Source organism: Pyxicephalus adspersus, chromosome Z, assembly GCF_032062135.1.
Source record: "Pyxicephalus adspersus chromosome Z, UCB_Pads_2.0, whole genome shotgun sequence".
Lineage (NCBI taxonomy): Eukaryota > Metazoa > Chordata > Amphibia > Anura > Pyxicephalidae > Pyxicephalus > Pyxicephalus adspersus.
This window is the reverse complement of record NC_092871.1, coordinates 12,001,648-12,022,644: the sequence shown is the minus strand read 5'-3', so window position 1 is coordinate 12,022,644 and position 20,997 is coordinate 12,001,648. Positions and strand designations below refer to the sequence as shown.

The following is a 20,997-nucleotide window of genomic DNA, read 5'->3' as shown; positions in this document are numbered from 1 at the left end:
CACTTCTTATATTTATCAAACAAATAGTTATTGTTTCATTTGTTCATTTACAATATTTTTGTAATTTCTACTTGCAGACTACAAAACATTCTCTGCAATCAAGAGATACTCGCTGATTATTACATTCCTACAATACCGAAATAGTTTTGTATATCAGATTTCATTTAAATAAAACAATATAATTATGTGCTTTGTGACTATGGTGCAGCAAAATAATAAACTGAAAAATATTCTCTCGTTCTTTTGTTCTCCTTGTTTTAGAAAACACTCATTTACATTTACACAATGAACCATTCCTGGAATTAGTGTCACAAAGTATTATGACTTCAGATTGTGATCATGATATGATTGTGGGTCTTGTAGGTTTCAAAATAAAGGTAACCAAGCAATTTGCTTGTATAGTCGTAGACACATCCAGGATACTCGCAGCAATTGTATAATATTGCTATGCTTAGTGAACCTGTCCTTTGTGAGCAGGAAGAATAGTAAGAGATGTGTGACTCTTCATAGACAGGCAGAATACAATCATTTTCAGATCATGTAACAAAACAAGGAAAGAAACAAGGGGAAATAAGTAGGCCTTGAGCAAGACAAAAGAAATAAAAAAGGCGAAGGTTCTCATGACAGGGGTGAGAAGGAAAATTCCAGAACAAACGAGATAATTTGAGTAAGGGGTGGTCAAGCAGCGTGGAGTGATGAGGAGGGGTTAAGTGGGAGGAGGGGTCAAGGGCCAATGAATAAAAGCATGGGGCAAGAAAGGGGGAAAGCAGTTGCGGTAAAAGACGAACAGAGTGGAACAATTGCCCACCCCCCCTCCCCTCTTGTTGTCTGGTTTGCTTTTGTTTTAAATATGAGGGCCACTGGGTATGGGGATTGTGTGTCATGGCGGCGGGGTTGCAGGTCAAAGTGGGGAAGGATAGGTGTAAGGAAAAAAGGGGGTGGAACCCATCAGAGGTATGGAGTTCCTGTTTAAGTAGAGCCTCAGGTGACACTTGGTTGTCAGGGAGGCCAAGGGGAATGCGAATGCTGGTACTGTTGTCCCTGAGCCGGTGGTATAGCGGCGGGGGGCCAGAAAACGGAAGTATACACAGTAACGCAATCTGATTGGGGGGTGTTAGTACTTGCAGGGACCTGCAACTCTGTGTTATTAACTGTTTACAAATGTTAAAAGGTGAAAATGTAAAATGTTAACTTGTTATAAGAATGGTTTTATAAATAAAGGGCTGCTATGGCCAATTTAAATCCAAAACAATGGTGTGGTTATTTCATAAGGTAAGGGTGGTAAGTTAAGTAGGTAGTGGGTTCGGGGGTTTTATCTTATCTACACTAGTCAAGGGGTTTTCTAGGCAAATATGTTTTAACAATGATCATGTGACTATATAATATTCATTTCACAAGAAATTGACGATATCTCTATCCTCACAATGCTTTGTGGGGTCCATAGGACATGTTACTAAACAGATAACAGGAAAAGTATCCAAAGTATAGTATTCAAGGACAATGAAGTACAATATCAAACTATATGGTGTATTCAGTAAGTAAACTGGATCTCGAGTTCCCACGTGTTTCGCTGGTTAGGCTTCCTCAGGGGATGGGGAGAGCCAACAAGTACAAAGCAAGAGTGTGTATATGTCTTAATGATTAATAAATCAATGTCCTGGTTACTCAACCAACAGTAAAGAGTGAAACAGAGTCCTTGAATGTTGCTTAGTATGAACAGGATGAAAAAAATGGAATAAGTTCTGAATATGGAACCAGATAGTATTGTGTATTGCCATCACTGGAGACACACTGAGGTCAGTAGACAGATGGAGTCCCACCACACTTTTTTGTATTTGCACATTTACAGTTATCCTATTAACACATCCTACCTATATATATGTTCTATCCGTGTTTGGTAATCATGTGTTCTTCTGAAATCTCATCTGAGCTCTGTTTGCTTCATCAGATGTATTGCGTCCATTTCCTAAAGAGACACGAATACTCCATCCAAACATAAAAATGTTACAGAAAAATGTGGCAGATTTATGGCATAGAGACCAGGGGTACACCTACAGACCATACATGACCTTACCTCATCAAACCCTATAAAAGAGAATGATAGAAGATTGAGATGGTATGGAAAATCAACTTGTTCATCAAGCCACTTAATCTCCTTTCTTTGGTATAATGCACACACTGAGGGTGATTTATTAAAGCCCTCCAAGACTGGAGAAGATTGTCTATAATGGGAGAATCTGGGTGATCCAGCAAACCTGTATTGGATCTTGTGGATCTTTATTAACCTCCCTAGGGGTAACCCCGAGAGTGACTCAGGGTAGAAAAAAGTTACTACAAGTGGTAACCCCAAGCCACTCTCGGGGTTGGAACACCTAGGGAAGGTTAGTAAATAGAGCACTTACCTGATCCGCCGGGGTCCTGCGCCATCCAGCGTCGCAATCTCCGTCTTCTTTCTTCTTCCTGCTTTTGCTCCGATGAGTCACCGCAGAGTTTCCGGTGAGGTTGGTGCGTGTGCACGTCCCGGCCAGGCGGGGCGGGAAAGTCAAAATCCATTTTATTGCATTCAATACAAAATAACTGTATTGAATGCAATAATGCAATAAATAGTAGCAATGCTATTTTAGTGAAGAGGGAGTTCCAGCCACTTATAAGATTTAGCCCCGCATTGGCCATTTCTGGCATTTCCAGCACTCCCCCGCAGCTACACATGGGAGGTGCCAGGAGTCTTTTGGTGTTACAGGGGCTTCAAATTTAGCGCAGGCAGTCATTTTATAAGCATCCTCCACGGTCAGTCAAGACGCAAGCGCCTCCTCCTCTGTTAACATTCATAAGCAAATAGAGAAAGAGGCATAAATAAAATAAAAAAAAAAAATTAGGAATCTTTCTCTATTATAGGCTTGTTCCAGACTCAATGGTAAGCTCTTTATTTCCATATGAAAATGTTTTATATCTAATGAGAAAGAAAAACTTCCTCAATTTTTTCAATAAATTTCAAGTTTGTCCCGCAACTTGGTCTAAGTTTGTAAATTCGTCCCTCTGTGTATTTGAGTTTGACACCCCTGATCTATCTTCTCCAGTCTTTGAGAGCTTTATTACATCAGACCCATAATGTGTATTTTCACATTGCCTTACATTATCAGATTGCAAGTAAACTCATGTCTATTGAGTTCAATCTGTATGCAAAATTAAAAAGAATAAAAACTTGCAAAAAGCTGCTATCTCACGAAACATAGGAGAAGCCCATCAAGTCCGTGCTCAAAGGTATTGAAACAGGCAATCCATGTATATTGTACAATGGTAAAAAGTGTTGGTATCAAAGTTTCTCACATCACCCTTCAAATAGTTACTGCATGTACATCATGTAAAATGCATAATAAATAGTTTTCTTTGTTACCTATAACTGAACTTCTGTATTTGTTTTATAACTTTTGCAAAGTGGAGGACTTGAAAGCGGCTCACACAAACAGACTCTGTATCTATGATACCTTTTATTCTTTATCTTGTAGTCCTTATTTCAACTCAATAAAGCGCCAATAAAATAAAGGAGTGGAAATCCCAATTCTTTATTATGTAAATACTACATGAAGGCCAATAATTAGGCTTACAGGAATGTATTCATGTACTGGGATTAAGTATGTGGAAATCCCAAGTGAATCTTGGTAAACACCTACAATTGTCAGCTTCCTCAATGGCATCAATTTCTTGGTTTTATTCCTCAGTTTAATATATCCCATTAATAACATGAAGCCACATTATAACATAGTCATTTTCTGAGATGAAGAAATTAGATGAATCTATAATCTACAATGGGATGGGATGCAGTAAAAATGTAAATAAGGGCCACTACTTGTTTTCTCTTTCTTGCTGCACACATCAGTTTGTAGTTCCCTCTACTGCACCCTTACTTTGGTTGTCCCATATTACTGCACCCTTCTGTCGTGTCCTTTCCATGGTCCCTCTGCCTTATTGCAACTTTCTCCCAGTCTTCTGTGGTACAGAATCCTTACATTGGATGTACAATGTTACTGCACTCTCCCCTAGGTCTTTCCACCAAACCGCCCCTCTTCTTCATCTCCCTAGTTAACTGCAACCTTCCCATAGTCTCCCTTTTCTAGTGAAACCTTCTCTTGGTTGCTCCACTTTACTAAACATGCCCTTAGTTGCCCCACCAATCACTACCCTTTCCTTGGTTGGTTATCTCACTGAACGACCCTTATTGTACCCGTTTATTGTCCCACTTTACTGAATTTCCTAGTTGCTTGGCGTAATTGCACCTTTACCATGGTTGCTTCTTTCACCTTTTCATTGGGCCCCTACCTTACGGGACTGTTCCCTTGGTCTTTATGCTTTACTACACTCTTTTCTTTACGTTAATTGGTGGTCAAATTCCATTTTAAATCTACTTTTGGGTATTCATTACGCAAGATAATACTGAAATCTGAAAATATACTACATGGGGCATTATGGGGCCATTATCTCCTTTTATTTAAAATTATAAAGTCCTAAAATCTTCTTCTGATACCTCAGGGCCATTGTGGATAAGACCGAAATTCAAGATTACTTTTTTACCTGTAAACCCCTTCAGCTGGGTGTCTTAGGGAGGCAAACTAGGGACTCTCCATTCACGTGGGAGGAGTTTATTAGAGGTATCAAAAAAACAATGTAGCAAATCTTTGGGGCCAGATGGTTCCACTTCACAAATTTTGGCACTTCACTTCCTATCTTCTTTTAAATCTCCCAGTCTTCAGACTGGTTCCATTTGGCTCACCTTTTGTTTTATATTGTTTATTTTATTTGTTTTACATTTATTTTATGCCACAAGTAATAATTTTTGATTTATGATCATGGCTTGTTCAGTCGGTCCCATTCATGATGTTTACTTCCTATCAGCTTTTAATTCGCCCACTTCTCCCAGTCTTCAGACTAATTCCATTTGGGTGCCTAAAGCCATTATTTGGGAGGGAGGGGAGGGATCCTGTAATCCAGCCATCATCCCATTTCTCTTCTCCTAGTAAACTGCCTTCTTCTTCATCAAGGTGAATAGGCATGTCTCTTTCTAAAAGTACGAGATAGTGTCTCCACTTGATCTTTATTCACTTGGGAATCTTTCCTTTTCACCATCTGAAGGCATAGGGATATTGGAGGAATAAAGCTCAGTGGTACTTCTTATAGGGTAGCGACATATTCAGACAGTTTATTATCTTACTAATCCTTTCTCTTCAATACCAGTTCTGCTCCCTGAATTCCATAGATATGAAGATTTAGAATAATTTCCAAGAGTCCTTCAGTTTGAACCTCCTTTAATCAAATCGGTTTATCCACTTGATTTTGACTTTGATTGAGAGCTTACCAGCTTGCTTGCTTGTGCATGTTACATTATCTCTTCCTGGTGAATGCCAGTTAATCTTTTTGTTTTATATTGCTTTTTTGTTTTATATTGCTTTTTTGTAAGTGTTTTATATGTTTTTTACACCTTACATGTTATATTATCTGATTTATGATCATAGCTTGTTCAGTGGGGCCCATTTATGATGTTTACTGTATTATCTCCTCCCTATTGTCCTTAAAAGAAAGAATTTTGCAGAAAGATAAAAAATGCTGCCAAGCTGGTATCCTATATAACGTGTTGCTTAGCCCTGATTATTTCCAAGAAAGGTTTCAGATTGACTGTTAGTTGCGAAAGACTTCTTCATAAGAAACATTCAATGACAGGGGGTGGGGGAGGGTTCATGTCTGAATGTGTATTTAAGGAGATCTCAATGCATTGCTTAACTTTCCTAAAGAAGATAATCCCAGAAAAACTTTCAACAATGGATGGAGGTCTCACCGTCTTCATTCTCCTGAGTTTGGGTGTAGCTGGTAAGAGACATGCATTTATAAAATGTTTTCATTCATTGAACATAAACATTTTATTATTTTACAATTCTTTAACCTTACCTTCTGTTATTTACAGTATTTTGGTAGCTGCAGCAGCATTCAGAAATACATCAGTAAACTGGAATTTTATTTTAGTTGTTTATAAAATGTAGTTATTCAAAAAGGTTCTAAGTGATAATGCTTTTTTATATTATTAATATATATATATACATATTTAGTATGTTTCTATTGTTGGTATTAGTTGCCACTTTTTCTCATTGCATTCAATTTCAAAATAATGCAATCTTTTGGGTCAAAAATTAAAAAAAAAGTTGTGTCTGTCAGGAATATTGCAATCTCAAAAGGAATGGATATCAGCACCTACAGTTTTTTTTAGAGATGAATTTTCGACAGATATAAAAGACTCAAATTAATAAACTGCAAATGTGGGAGGTGTTATTACCTTTATCAACTAACCTGGGCAAAAAAATGTGTTTTTGCACCAAAATTTCAAGTATGAATATTGTTTTAGGACCCAGATGTCCTAAAAAAAAAAAAAGCCACATTTACCCAATTTTGTTATCAATTTACCACCAAACTGGTAAACAATCTTTCTAGACTTTCAGCAAGGGGATATAGATAGTTCCATAGTATTTATAAGAAGTTACAAGGATGTAAAATTGACAACCATTTTTTTTATTGTTCATAGGCGAGAGGCCATAAAATTTTGGACACCTATATAATATTTTACAAAGTGGTGTACTCTGGGGGTTGTGGGTGTTGTAGGCATAGTCACACACTTTTTTGCATTTCCAAAGTACTGCTTAATCACTTACCTAATAGGATACTGAACAGTTTGCCAGTGACCATCGTTTGTTCCACAATATAGTGGTTGGAGCATAGTGGGCTCAGGACCAACAGCGCCACTGGGCTAGCATCTGGTGGGGGAAAACTGAGACATAATAGATGTTAGGTTGGTGTAAAGGAAATAGGAGAAATTAAGTCCTTGGTAAACAGCCATTCATAGTTTAGAGGGAGTAACGTTCAGCAGAGCAGGGCAGCCAAGGCTGCTTTGTAATAGACATTCAGTTCAATTCAAATTCATTCAATGTTGATCTTATTCATTGACAGTACAGGAGAGTTTCTAGCTGAACGTGCTAATATGAGTGACACACTTAAATGTATAAAGAGCAGGTGGGACACAATATTCCTATTGCTGAAAGCTCTGGGGTATATACAGTATACTTCTTGATCTTTCCTCTGCTTTTGACACTGTTGATCAGCCCCTTCTAATACAAATCATGCGCTCCATTGGTATCAGTGACACTGCTCTCTCTTGGTTTGCTTTCTATCTGTCTGACCGCTCCTTTCATGTTTCTTTCAATGGTAACTTCTCCTCCCCCACTCTCCTTCCTGTTGGTGTTCCCCAAGGGTCAGTCCTTGGACCGGTTCTCTTTTCTCTGTACACCTCCTCTCTCGGTAGGCTCATATCCTCCTTTGGCTTACAGTACCATCTGTATGCTGATGACACTGAAATCTATCTGTCCACCCCTGACCTGTCTCCCTCAGTCCTGGATAAGGTCTCATGTTGCCTGTCAGCCATCTCACCATGGATGTCTGAGCGATTCCTGAAACTCAACCTGGATAAAACAGAACTCCTCATCATCCCCCCCCTCAAAATCCAAATCTCTCCCAGACATATTTCTAGCTGTTAACAACACTGTTATTCGGCCCTCCCCTCAGGCACGTTGTCTTGGTGTCACCTTTGACTCGGCCCTCTCATTCACCCCCCATATTCAGAACATTTCCACATCCTATCACTTTCACCTACGCAATATCTCCAAAATCCACCCCTACCTGTCCCCTGAGACCACCAAACTCCTTGTACACGCTCTTATCATCTCTCATCTGAACTACTGTCACCTCCTCCTCTCTCGTATTCCACTAACCCGACTCTCTCCTCTACAATCTTTTACGAATGCTGCAGCCAGACTCATCCATCCTTCCCACCATTCCTCTCCCGCTGCTTCTATTTGTAGTTCCCTTTATTAGCTTCCATTTTACCTGATAATCAAATTCAATCCCCTGTGCTTTGCCTTCAAATCCCTCCACAGTTATTGTCCCACTTACTTTTCAGCCCTGATAGAAATATACTCCCCCTGCCGCTCTCTCCGCTCCTTCAATGACCTAATATTGACTTCTTCACTCATAACCTCATCACACGCACGGATACAAGACTTCTCTAGAGCTGCCCCAACTCTCTGGAATGGTCTTCCTCGTCCTATTCGGCTTGCTCCTACTTTCTTGCTCATTTAAAAGAGCCCTCAAAACCCATTTTTCCAAACTTGGCTACCCATCTTCTTCTGTCTTTTGAAACCCTCACTACTTCCCACCACTAAATATCTCCCATCCTATTGTGTGTTAATCCCCCCACTTACTAGATTGTAAGCTCTTTGGGGCAGGGTTCTCTCCTCCTGTGTCACTGTCTCTATCTGTTTTCTAATTTGCAACCCCTATTTAATTTACAGCGCTGCGTAATATGTTGGTGCTATATAAATCCTGGTTATCAATAATAATAAAAATATTAATAATAATATACTGTAACATTGAAAATAAACTTAAAAAGTAAAAGCTAAATTTTAAGGAACATGTTTCCTAATCTCTTAACGTTTTCTTTACAGCTCAGGCACAAACCAAGACTGTGTACTTCCACGATGTATACTCTGAGGTCTCAGTGCCCATGTCCCAGCTTGAAACCACACAGATTGTGTCCCAGCCAATCTCATTGTCCTCAAACATTAGTGTTTTCATCACAGCCCAGAAGAATGTGACTAGGTGCACAGAACTTAACATCGACCCTTGTCCTGAACCAAAGCTGCTGGCTTCAGTGTATGTTATCACAAATAATACTAAGGAGTACAGATATTCTAATGTCATCACTGGCGGATTTTTATTATTTGTTGGTTTAGGCAGCAATGTTACGTTTACCTCAGAACAAATAAATGCAGCAGCAGACCAGACTTTCATAAACCTAGTGTATATTAATGGTGGCACCCTGCGTTCTCTCAATAAAGTTGGAAACAGTTCAGTTGTTACGGTTAAGTTTATAGCTATCACATCTGTCACATCTGAGTCGACGCCTAGTGAAGGATCCGGGAATGGACAACCTGCACTTTGTAAGTAAAAAGACTTTAAAGAGAGTTTATAAGTAGTATATTATAATATATTTTTAGTGCAATCATAAATCTCCATTTCAGGAAAATTAATTTTCTTTGTATTGCAGCCGTTAAGGGGTGGCCTCTGGATGTCATGGGTTGACTTTAAAATGATCCTGTGCTATACTCAAGGCACAGTGACAGGTACACATTCATTCCAAGCCCACCAGCAGGACAAACTCGCCTTTCATTCACTCTCCATTGCTATTCCTGTAAATCACACTTTCACTAAACTCTATTTTATACTGAGATTTATTTTTACACCTTCTCTGGCAGGTATCAGTTCAAGTGGGGCCCTAGAAGCTTACGACAAGAGGAGATAGGTGCTGGGGGGGTAGGCCAATAGGTTTTCGGATAAAGGGGGTGTGAGTGGCCTGATAGTATAGAGGGGTCAGGATAGGTTATTAAATAAAACAAAGGGAGGGATTAAAGGTAGTTTATAAAATAAAGAAAGAGAAGGGAGGGGATCAGAAATGTATCAGTCTGCAGGAGAAGAGATCATCGCCCTGTGTTAAGGGTTCTGGGTAAGGTTCTGGTAAGGCGCAAGGACAGGGGGTTTGTGTCCTTAGGTAAAGGTTATAAAGTGTGGAGAGCCATCTTTGGTATGGGGTCTCCAAAAATTTGGTTAATGGAGGGTTAGGTGGTTAACTTTGGTTTGGAGATGCGGGATTGATATCGTTCCCGAGGCTGTTGAGTGGCCCCTGGGAGCCTGACGGATATATATCAATTTAAACGCAGATCCAGTATTAATGTGGAAAATGTGAGTTAAAACCTGCCAAGGACCGGCTACTTGAGAGGGAAAAAGTATAGTGATTAAAGTTTAAAAAAAAGTTTTAATTAAGATGAGTAATGTTGTATGATGTTGTATTAGGATGAGGATGCAAGGCTGATGCTCCAATGAGAAGAACATGTACTCCTTCTTGACACAATACCAATTCCAAGCATCACATTGCAATTTCCAACTAAACATTACAGCTAATAATTACCTGTGATGGGCCCTTCCTCTTGTTTTAGCCCAATCTTCTAAATTCCTTCTTTTTTAAATATGAGCCCTACTTTAAACTCACTTGTCCATATATTTCTCCTAGGAACTCTTATCTGAACCTTATCCAATTCTTTCATTTACTAACTTGGCTCTTTTTCTTTTTTTCCAACTTTTCTATCATTACTACAGCTTTGCTTCATTATGAGAACTTAAACTAGAACCCAATTTACTTAACAACTGGTGATATAACTATGTCCCTCTAAAGGAGAACTCTATTCTGCTTTGTTTGCTACTTCTTAGAAGTTATCTAAACCTTTAGCACTCGGCACCCAATCCCCAAATTACCTTTCTTATAGTTGTGCACATATCTACTAAACAATTTTTATTGATAGATAGGTTTGACTATAAAGCATATTCAATGCTCAGGAGAATTGGGGCTAACCATTACACCATGTTGTAATTTGAATAAAATAATAAATATATTTTATAACGATAATGAATCTGTCTTATTTCACAGATCACGGAGGACTCTTTGGGATAATGGCACTGATGCTGCTTCTAACACTTCTCCTCAGCTGATTGTCCAAGGCCCCTTAATGTAAGTTCTGGGGAGAGAATGCAAACCAATCTTGCTAGCATGCTCTATTTAGTTATGTACTATATAAAGAGTGCACATGAATGGATGTTATGGAACACAAGCACATGTGGCTCCTTCATGCCACACTTCTGTGGTCTGTATATTGTGAGAAAAGTGAAGACCTTCACCTCCACAGTGACTAATATTGCTGCAAAGCCTGGAAACAACTCCCAACATCAAACATCCCCCAATCAGTCTCCATATTATGCAAAACCAATTCTGTCCTATTAGACTTGTTCCACCTAAAACACATTACAACAGTCACCTTGATTTTATAATTCTATGTGTAGTTTTACATTAATGTCCGCCCTTCCAGGAGATCTATGTTCCTTTGTTTAGGCCACCAGGATTTTATTCCTAAAACGTATCACCCCAAAACCATACCCTAACCCTACTCTTTAACCTTCGAGATTCAATCCAATCCACTGCATTATCATTGCAGGTGGACCCTGGTGGGCCAGAACAGTCCCTGCCTTCTTGTACACCTGGTATACACCAGATTTCCCTGCCATAATTCCTAACTTTTGTTCCTGGCCACCTTGGAGTTTTAGGTGTATTTTAGGTGCCTAACAATGAACACACCAGCTTCTCCTGTTCCCAATATTGATGACGGCACAAGCACAGAATAGTCAGGCCCTGATATTTTACAGATGGTTCCCTAAAGAAAAAAAAGAAACTGTAGAGGCAAATAGCTCTCTAGTCTCCATGAAAAACTGGTATATTAGCTTTAGGTGGACTGTCCCTTCCTTGACCCCAACCACAACATTGACCTAAGTCCAAATGCAACATTTACCTGACATTGAATGCAACAGTTCTAAAGATTAGACAATTAATAAGGCAAAAACATCTAATTACCGGTAATACAAAAAAGTGAGAAAATTGTTATTGACTATAAATGATCAATATTTGGTCAGGGTCAATGAAGTTTGATCAGGCAAGGCAACTTTTTTATTTGATTGGTTAACCACCATATTAAGACTGAAACCACTTTTTGTATCATGTTCAATATTTTAAATAAATATACCAGTGAAATTGATTGTAATATTAACCAGTTATCGAAAAAGTGGATGGTGCATTTAATACTTGGAGTTAAGCACAAAGGAACTATTGTTATATGAATTAAAAATAATAATGAGAATAAAGGAAGTTTCGACCCCCTGTTAAGTTTATATCACTGTCCATATCCTCATTGTGAAAAATCGCCTCTTTGTTTGTAGTGGTAAACACTTCCTCATAAAATAGAAAATGACGGGAAATCCCAAATTTTTTGGGGACCTTTTTGGGCACAGCTATTTAAAGGTGTAATTATTTTCACTTTGGGCAAATTTCTAATAACTTCCCACTTTGGGCCTGATGTATTAAAGCTCTCCATGGCTGAAGAAGATTAAGATGAAGAAGATAGATTAACATAGGTGAAGTCTGGTGATTCAGCAAACCTGGAATGGATCTGGTCCAGGATTGAAAATTTTTGCCAACCAATATCAAACAATTTAAATGAATCCATTGCAGGCTTGCTCGATGACAAAGATTTACCTGTGATAATCTTTGCTCTCCAGTCTTTGAGATTTCATAAATCAGGCCCGTTTAGTCTGGGACTTGCAGGGAAATACCCTAGGTTTTTATTTTATAAACTATTATAAGTTATGGCTACACATATACTTTAAACTCTACTGATCTATTCTTAACTTGTAGATGTCAAAGTATTAGCACAACCCTATGACACCAAGTTCACTGAAATGCTTGAGCCCTGCACCAACATCAACCTACATTTTGTAGCACAGAATAAATAGTTTATGTGTACTATAGTATTGTATTGTGATCTATTTTCTGATCATTTCTTTGTTTTATATCCTTTTACAGATCACAATAACATCAGCAATATCAATTGTTAAAGGCATCAATGGTTCCAGGTGCCACATCGACCGATATAAAAATGTCCTACAGTCAAATAACTGATTAATTATTTATATTCCTACACGTGTTTGAAACTTTAGCGTTATACTTTTATATTTCTTTTATAACAGAAAATTGTGAAATTTTGATTGTTTAAAGCTGAACTCTAGTCTGCACTTTAAAAGTATTCCTAAACCTTTCAACTTTTAATGATCTTGACTCAGTAATATGTAATCCCCTTTCTCAACCCTTGCAATGTCATGAAAGGGGATACATAAGACCTATTTCAGTGATTCAAGAGGAGGAGGCCACAGTCTCTACCACCTGTAATCAGAAGCAGGGAGCAAGACAGTGGAGAAAAGACAGGAATGATCGCATCTTGGCTGGCATGCTGAGAAAATCTAAAACTTGCTTCATACTTCATGCTTCATAGTTTTTACTTACTTTTGTTATCAATTCTCCTCTGCCACTGCTGACAGCACAGTAAATCACACACCTCAGCTCCTTTGTTTTGTGTATGCATTTATGCAGCCACTGATTTGTTACTCCACTGAGTATTAGTATTTAAATTTAGCAGAAAGCCATGAGAAATAAAATGGCAGTAGAATAGGACACTTTAGAAAGATCAGGAGATTTCTGAGATCACAGCATTGCCTCCCTGACACTGAATCATCACATGGACATTCCTAGGAAATGCCTACACATGAAACTGAAATGGATGATACTGTTCATTAGACAGAAATTGAAATGGGCTTAAGGCTAATGGCTTTCAGCACAGGAGATGATAATCTACACGTTTAAAATAAAAAGAATAGGACTAGAGTTCAGATTTAATAGAAGATACTTTATAATAATAACAATATTTAACAATTCAATGTACTTTTTTTCCACTAAACATAACAAAATATAAATATCTTTGTTAGTTCTGTGTTCTTTTATACTTAATTAAAGGCATGCTAATAATATTGAGTACTGTTCCAAATTATTCTCTAATAGACACCCTGAATCTCAGTTGCTTTGCACACTGATATCAGTAACTTACATGTAATTTCTTGCAAGAAATCAGAGCAGAGAGATGACCTTTTCAGTCTGCTGCATCTTCTTTATTGTCTTATCACAAACTATGGGCAAGGAGATGGACTACCGAAACACTGTGCAGAAAACGGAGTTCACCAGACTGCTTGTGCTGGGATCACAAGACTCACTGTAAAAGATTACAAAACCTATTGCAAATATAAGATCTCATGTATATATATTTCATTCCTATATAAAGCTGTTTACCTAGGGATTTACTGTAATGCCCAAGCTGACATAACAATCATCCTTGACATGACATTGGAATAAGGAGCGCTTATCTGGACCATGCACTGCAGATAAAGAGAGGGTTTTGGTACACATATTCCAGAGGGGACATTCTTTCAGAGTGATTAAAACAAAACAGAAACAGTTTTTTTCTTGATCATACAGCCTCTAAATGCCCTCCAATTTTATCTTATGTTCACATCCTGTACAAAGCAATACCATGGAATAAAAGAAAAAAAAATGTTTGCCAATCAACCTCAGACTATATATAGTGTAAGTATGGCTAATGCCTGTAATTAAAATATGACATCAGGGCATCTGTCCCTAGCATCTTTTATTTTATTGGTATATTGATTGTAATGTAAACCAGGTCTTCGGGATTACAATCTGTATCTAAAAATGCAAATTTTGTCTGAATATTATTATTATTATTATTATTAATAAACAGGATTTATATAGCGCCAACATATTACGCATGTTGGCGCTATATAAATCCTGTTTTATAATAGACATAGAATTCCAAAGGCACACACCAGAATTTTGTGGAATACGTTACTGGAAAAGAGCAAGTTGGGGGTTCATAATGGGTCTGATAACTTTTAAAATTTGATGTTGAACAAGCATATATGGGTGATGGTTTGGTGTCCACAAACATTTGACTATTTAATGTATCAGTCTAGGAAAGCTTGACCGCCTATTTCCCTTAAAGCAAATGTTTATTTGCCAAAGTTTACAAAAACTGTGCAGTTTATATTCATTCTAATAGAACATAATCAAAAATTCTGTTCTAGTCTATCCTTCAATACCCAGTTATTTTCCACACCACAATCGTTTCCCTTCCAATCAAGCATCGAGAAGGTATGGTCAATCCCACAGGTTTTTTTTACCTTGTGAAGGAAGATACCCACCCAAATCCATAGTCCAGGTTTCTTGCCAGCACCCTTTCTAGAAGCAGGGGACCATTGATCAAGTGTAGGCTGGTTCCTAACAGGCACCTTGCAATGATGTCTAGAATCTAAGAGGATCCCACCACTGGACAGCCAACACTCTAAGTTTTTATGTCACCCAGGCAGTTATGGGGTCACCGGAAGAAAGACCCTGATCTGTAAACAGGGGAAGGTGGTGGCCTTAGATTTGTAGCATCACATGATCAATTAAAATAAAGTAAATTTGGTTTTTAGTCTCATTCCCTCAACATAATCCAAACCACTTACCGCCTCCATGGGTTGATACTTAACTGACCGTTATGGCTGTGGTTCAGCAGTTTGTTCGTATCCATCTCCGTGATTCTACCCTATCGTGGTCACACCAGCATACTAGAGAACCATGGACTTTTAGAAGATGGTCTCTAGTTTACTCTGACCTCAGCCCACAGCCTCCAAGAAGTCTGAGACAGTGACAAGAACTGCAAAACATTGGCCATGGGATCAAGGTTGGTAAGCATCTATACAGTGGGAGGTTTGCTTGGGTTATGTCAGGGAAAGTAATAAGGATAAATCCACTTTAGTTGTATTGACCCTACTTGGATAGAGAGACTCTTTTCAATGATGGAATGTTGTCCTCAACCACTGGAAAAATCATTTCAGTGGCATTAAATGATGTTACATATTCTTTTCAGGCGTAGAAAAAAAAGCCAAGTTCCTGCCCTGGGAGAACAGGCCCTGCTGGGGGCCAAGAATTCCGGAGACACTGGGACATTTAAAGAGACTTCTCTGCAGAAAGAGTATTAGGCAGTAAAGCAGTGCAAGGGAAAATACGTTTACGGGCATTTGTTTGTCAAGATGGCTTGCTGATCAATAAATTGAGACATGGTATTAATGAGAAGTTTAGTGATATTCTGTGGACAGTGGTCCAGAAGGATGAAAGGCTTGGCACTAGGTGAGGTTTAGAAAAGAATGATTGTCGTCACACTAAAATATGGGTGTGCAGTCCCCTTTTACTGAGTTCTGAAGGGTGCATGGCCTAAAGACTAAATGGCAAGTCAATTTATATTTGCTGGAAGGAAGAGGTTGAGTTTCAGACAGTCCTGGGAGATTTCCTGGGTAGGGATGAAGTTTGAGTTCAATTAAATTTTGCTTTGCATTAGTTTTTATTCCACAAACATATGTGAAATTCAAGTGTACATATGTCAAATCAGTTCACAAAGTAATCATCAGCTGGGGGTCAGTGGTAAGATTATGCTGTCTGTGGTGCATCTTAAAGCGGAAGTAAACTAAAAAGACAAAACTCATTTACCGATACAGATCTGCCGATCCCTCCGGAGGTTTTATGAATCGGGTCCTGAGTCGTCCTGGAACCCTCCTTCGTCCTGGTGCATCTGTGGCTGCCATCCCTTCCCCTTCTTCAGGCTCCTGCCTACGTCACCCGATCTCGCACTGCTCAGGCGTGATGTAGCCTGCCATTGATATGGAAAAAAGAGTGCTGATCTCACTACGCCTGCGTGAGATCAACATCTTCTTTTTATGCATTGAAGAAAAATCTCCTTCAGTGCATGGCCAAGATCGGACATGTCAGAAGGGGCAGACACAGAAGAGGAGGGGCTTTATTCTTTTTTTTTAAAGGGTTTACCCCCCCTCAAAAAAAGGAACTTTTTTTTAGCTATATAAAAAGGTTGTCTACCCTGTTATGTAAGGTCAAAATTTTAGTTTAGGTTCACTTTATTTACTAGCACAAAAAATACCATGTCAAGCAGCAAGATACACAGCTGTAGGATGTTGTCAAGGTCAGGGCATGGTCTTGCGTATAGAAGATGACAGACCTTAGTGATCACATCACTGGGATTAAAATAATTTAGTATTGGTAATTAGAAAGGTTTAAGTTTTTATCAGCATATTGATAAAAAGGAAAGGAGGAATTAAGAAAAGCAAAAAATAAGCAAATCTAACTTAAGCTACAAGTGTACAAGGAAACCATGCATAGACATTAAAAGTGTGCTGTACCTTATCTAACATGCTGTAAGAAAGCTTTATATTGTTCATTACTGCAAACAGACCTTATCAGCATTATATAGAAGTAAAATGCCGTCCCCTTAGAGTCTGATATAAAGGTGTGTTAAAGACTTATTCCAGTTTGTCCTCTGTAATACTTGGATATTCTGCAGCTGACTGTGTGTGCCAGGGATTGAAAGATGGACCCCGCGCTAAAAAGCCTCCTTCTGTTGGCCCTCTGCACACTTGGTAAGATCATTTGGAATTCAGTATATTAATTACACCATCATATTTTTGTAATATGCTGGTTGTGTTTTGTTAAGAAGAAAGTATTTTAGTTAATAGCAAGAAGTCTAGATTTTATTGTAACAAACCAGTGAAAACGCAATATAGGCAATGGGCATGTTTCTGGGCAAAACTCAGATCATTGCAAAATAAAATTAAATTGTAAAGGATTTGTTAATTAATAGCAGATGATTTTTAGGAAACCCATTTTAAGTTTGCTGGATCACTTGTGACCTTGACTGATAGTCTATCTTTTCCTGTCTCGCAGAGCTTTAGTAAATCAAACTTACCAATTGTTTCATTCAATTGATTGAGATTGATTAATCAAAGCGAGAAAAATCTGTTGTATATGATTTTTCTTCAGATTAACTTCACATCGTATCAATTTGTTGGATCATAAATGGATCAAATGTAAAAAACAAAACTTGTCCATGTGTTCTAGTGTAACTAGAGGCTGTAAAAGTGAAAGAAGATTATAAAAATATTGGGACAGGTTTAAAAGAAACGGGGCAAAGAGGTAGTATATAAGTATATAAGTAATTTATTGGTCTTTCAAATCTAAGACTTGGTTTAGGGTCGATATTCAGTGTTGTAGAATCTCATGATGTGAAATGAAGCAGGGGAGATCTTAGACAGCAGATAAGAATAACTATGGTGCCCCTGATGTATCCTATACCTCCTCAAAGCTTCATTTGACTCAATCATAGATATTACATCGAGATAGTTTTTCCACAACATGGTTTATGCTAAATAATTTAATAGTAAATTGTATATTAATCAATACTATTACATTTACTCTACAGCAAAAACTGAACAAAACATTGTGCTGGAAGAACAAAAGGCTCTGGTTGAAACAAAAGATCTATCACCCAAATATAGAACCATCAAATTGAATATTACAATCTGCGTTCCTAAACACGGCAACAATGACACAAAGATTACTATGGCAAATCAACAAATAAATCCAACCTCATTATACTTTACTGCAGGAGCTGAGAGGACTGGACCAAAAACTCCATGCAACGTTACTTCTTGTATTCAAGACAAATTGCCAGAGCTGGCTGTGTTTATTTTCCAAGAAGGGTTGGAAAAGCATTTAATTTGTTCCACCAACCTCACCAATGAAAACCTAAACCTGATGATAAATGCCAGCACTAGTGATATCGCGATAATCCCAAAGAAGACGCCTGGGATCCTAAACAGTGTGTCAGTGGTTGTTAAAATTGTTGCAAAGCAAATAGAAAACTTTAAATTTACTCAAAGTGATTCTCTGGCATCTGTTGCTGTTACACTTGAGCAAACTTGTATTCCCACTACAACTCTTCCCACCACCAAAAGTGTTTCTAGTCCAACCACTGAAGTGACTACCACTCTCAATAAACCCCAAGAGACCACAAAGAAACCACTAGTAACCAGTCCTAATGCCAAACCGACTACTGAACAACCACCAGTGGGACCTGTCACTAGTAAAGGATCCAGTCTAGGTAAGATAAATTGTGTAGAAGAATTATGTACTCCTTAAGGGGACCTAAACTCAAAGCTTCTACTTTACATAAAATGGTAGACAACCCTTTTATATAAAGTTAAAATATTCTTTTTTTTTAACTGCAAAATCTTTTTTCTAAAAAACAAAGGTGAAGCATTACTCCCTTTGCCACGGTGATCCAGACTGAATGGGAACGCAGAGCCTCCTGGGCCTACCTATGTCAGGCGTATGCCTGATCTCGGAGCATAAGGGGACATTTTTCTGCACTGAGGGGAAAGAGATGCTGATCACATGCATTTGCAATGAGATTGGCACTCTTTTTTCCCATTTCCAGCGGACTATGTCACTGCACAGGTACGAGACTGGGTGACATAGCCAGAAGAAGGAAGAAGAGGGTTGAAGTTGGCAGCAACGGGATGAAGGAGAACTCCAGGACGGCACGGGACCCAATCGAGGAAAGCTCCAGCCTAATAGGGGGACTTGCAGAATTAAAGGTAAGTGTGATTTTTTTATATTTTTCAGTTTAATCCTGCTTCAAATTGCTTTGTGGCTTTATAAATCAGCTTGCATGTGAATAGGCCTCTATAGGTGGGGTTAGGGGAAGAGTGGTGCTGATGTTACTGGAGGGTTACATTGGGTGCATATTCATATCTATAGTCACTCCATAATTGGCAGAATTACCACCAGTTTACCATGGTGCCATCTCTACAACCTTGTTGCCCGGTGTTGCCCAGATTAGAGCTGATATTTAGCTTAATATTGTTATTTATAATATAAGTAACTTATACTGACTAAGAATAAAAATTGCACAAATACTAAACTAAAGGTTGCCTTGACTTACTCATCTTGAGTAGACTTGACATTGAAGAAGGAGGGCCATAGATACCCTGTTGGAGAAGGAGGAAAGGTTTGGTATAGTGTAAGCTTTTTCAAGCAGAGGTTCTTTAAAGCCTGATAGGGGTTCCCTGAGAAGTCAGCAGTGATACATTTTGTCTTACACCTGTTGGTTCCTGGATTGTCCCAGATCATTTGGCTTGGGACCATTGGAACCTCCCATCTTTTCTGGAAGGTGAGTAATCACAAAAATTATATACTTTCCACTGATCACATTGTAAAAAGGCATTCATTCTATGAATTGATTCTATGACCCCAATGTTGGGTCCCTCTTTTCCTCTAGTTATGCTTAGGTAGGACAAACTCTAAGTTAATGGAGACCTAAAATGACTTCAAGGGTTCCTCCAAGAGTAAGAGTAAGTAGCTTTGTTGGCAAAGACAGTTACCAAAGTGTACATGGTGGAATATGTATTGTGCATAAATATTGATCATAGCTGTGGGTGCTAAGAACAAATGTAGCACTCAGCAGGGCCATCCTGGAGGCGGATTTCCGCTTCAAAAAACCTATTTATGTCTTTGACCAAGATTAACCCAATTTTTACATAATATTTATTATTATATTAATTTATGTATAAATTATGAGTACAAGTTGTTCTATTCATTTTCTTATTATTATTAAAATTATTATTATACAGGATTTATATAGCACCAACATATTATGCAGCGCTGTACATTAAATAGGGATTGCAAATGACAGACTAAAACAGACCTAATACAGGAGGAGAGAACCCTGCCCCGAAGAGGTTACAATCTAGTAGCTTATTAAATCAAGTGTAAAAAAATATGTTAATTTAAAAAGTTGGGCTAGCCTCTCTTTTTTACATAATCTTTTAAAATACAACCTTAGATTTTGTGACATTGCAATTTTGTTTCATAATTTTTTCTAGTTCGTGGAGCCTTGTGGGGAATGGTGCTGCTGGTTATGATCCAGATATTTCTCAACTGATTCCCTGGTGTCTCTTCCTTCCGTAAGTTATAAAATGGAACTTTTTGGGCATGATTTATTAAAGCTCTCCAAAACGGAGAGGATGTACTTTCATCAGTGAAGCTGGGTGATCCAGAAAACCTGGAAAAGATTTCTTAAAAGTTATTTGCTATTTGTTAGCAAATGTTTTCAACCCTGGACCAGATCCATTTCAGGTCACTGCTGAAAGTGTATCCTCTCCAGCCTTGGAGAGATTTAATAAATCAGGCCCTTGGCATCTGTTTGACCACAACACATGTATATATATATATATATATATATATATATATATATATATATATCATACAGTACTATGCTACAACATAATAAATTAAGATATATCATAGCATTTTATTATACAATTTTTTAATAGCTTTATGTTTCCTTTACAGATTATACACAGAGACCATCCAGCTGACCTTTTCTCTACCTGCATTCATGGTCACCATAAAGGATTATGGGAGATTAAAGCTCTAGAGTAGAGTTATGAAACTTTATCTGCAAGAAGTGTTGTAAATCTGCAATAAATCTTTAAATATCAATGTCTCAGAAT

General features: G+C 38.2%; 2 protein-coding genes across 3 annotated transcripts; both read left to right on the top strand.

The window, feature by feature from the left end:
* Nucleotides 1-5,699: 5,699 nt before the first annotated feature.
* On the top strand, nucleotides 5,700-13,549 carry LOC140343243 (uncharacterized). Of its 2 annotated transcripts, none has more exons than XM_072429818.1 (4): nucleotides 5,700-5,859; nucleotides 8,538-8,745; nucleotides 10,574-10,654; nucleotides 12,554-13,549. In XM_072429818.1, exons 1-4 carry the CDS (start codon nucleotides 5,706-5,708, stop codon nucleotides 12,561-12,563), a joined length of 453 nt encoding a protein of 150 aa, XP_072285919.1. In that variant the 5' UTR covers nucleotides 5,700-5,705; the 3' UTR covers nucleotides 12,564-13,549. The 2 variants fall into 2 exon arrangements, with proteins under 2 accessions (XP_072285919.1, XP_072285918.1); XM_072429817.1 differs by having other exon boundaries at nucleotides 8,538-9,032.
* A 3,437-nt stretch (nucleotides 13,550-16,986) lies between these two features.
* LOC140344090 (uncharacterized) lies at nucleotides 16,987-20,986 on the top strand. Its single transcript, XM_072431018.1, has 4 exons — nucleotides 16,987-17,064; nucleotides 17,904-18,584; nucleotides 20,368-20,448; nucleotides 20,837-20,986. Exons 1-3 carry the CDS (start codon nucleotides 17,016-17,018, stop codon nucleotides 20,424-20,426), a joined length of 789 nt encoding a protein of 262 aa, XP_072287119.1. The 5' UTR covers nucleotides 16,987-17,015; the 3' UTR covers nucleotides 20,427-20,448; nucleotides 20,837-20,986.
* The last annotated feature ends 11 nt before the right edge of the window (nucleotides 20,987-20,997 follow it).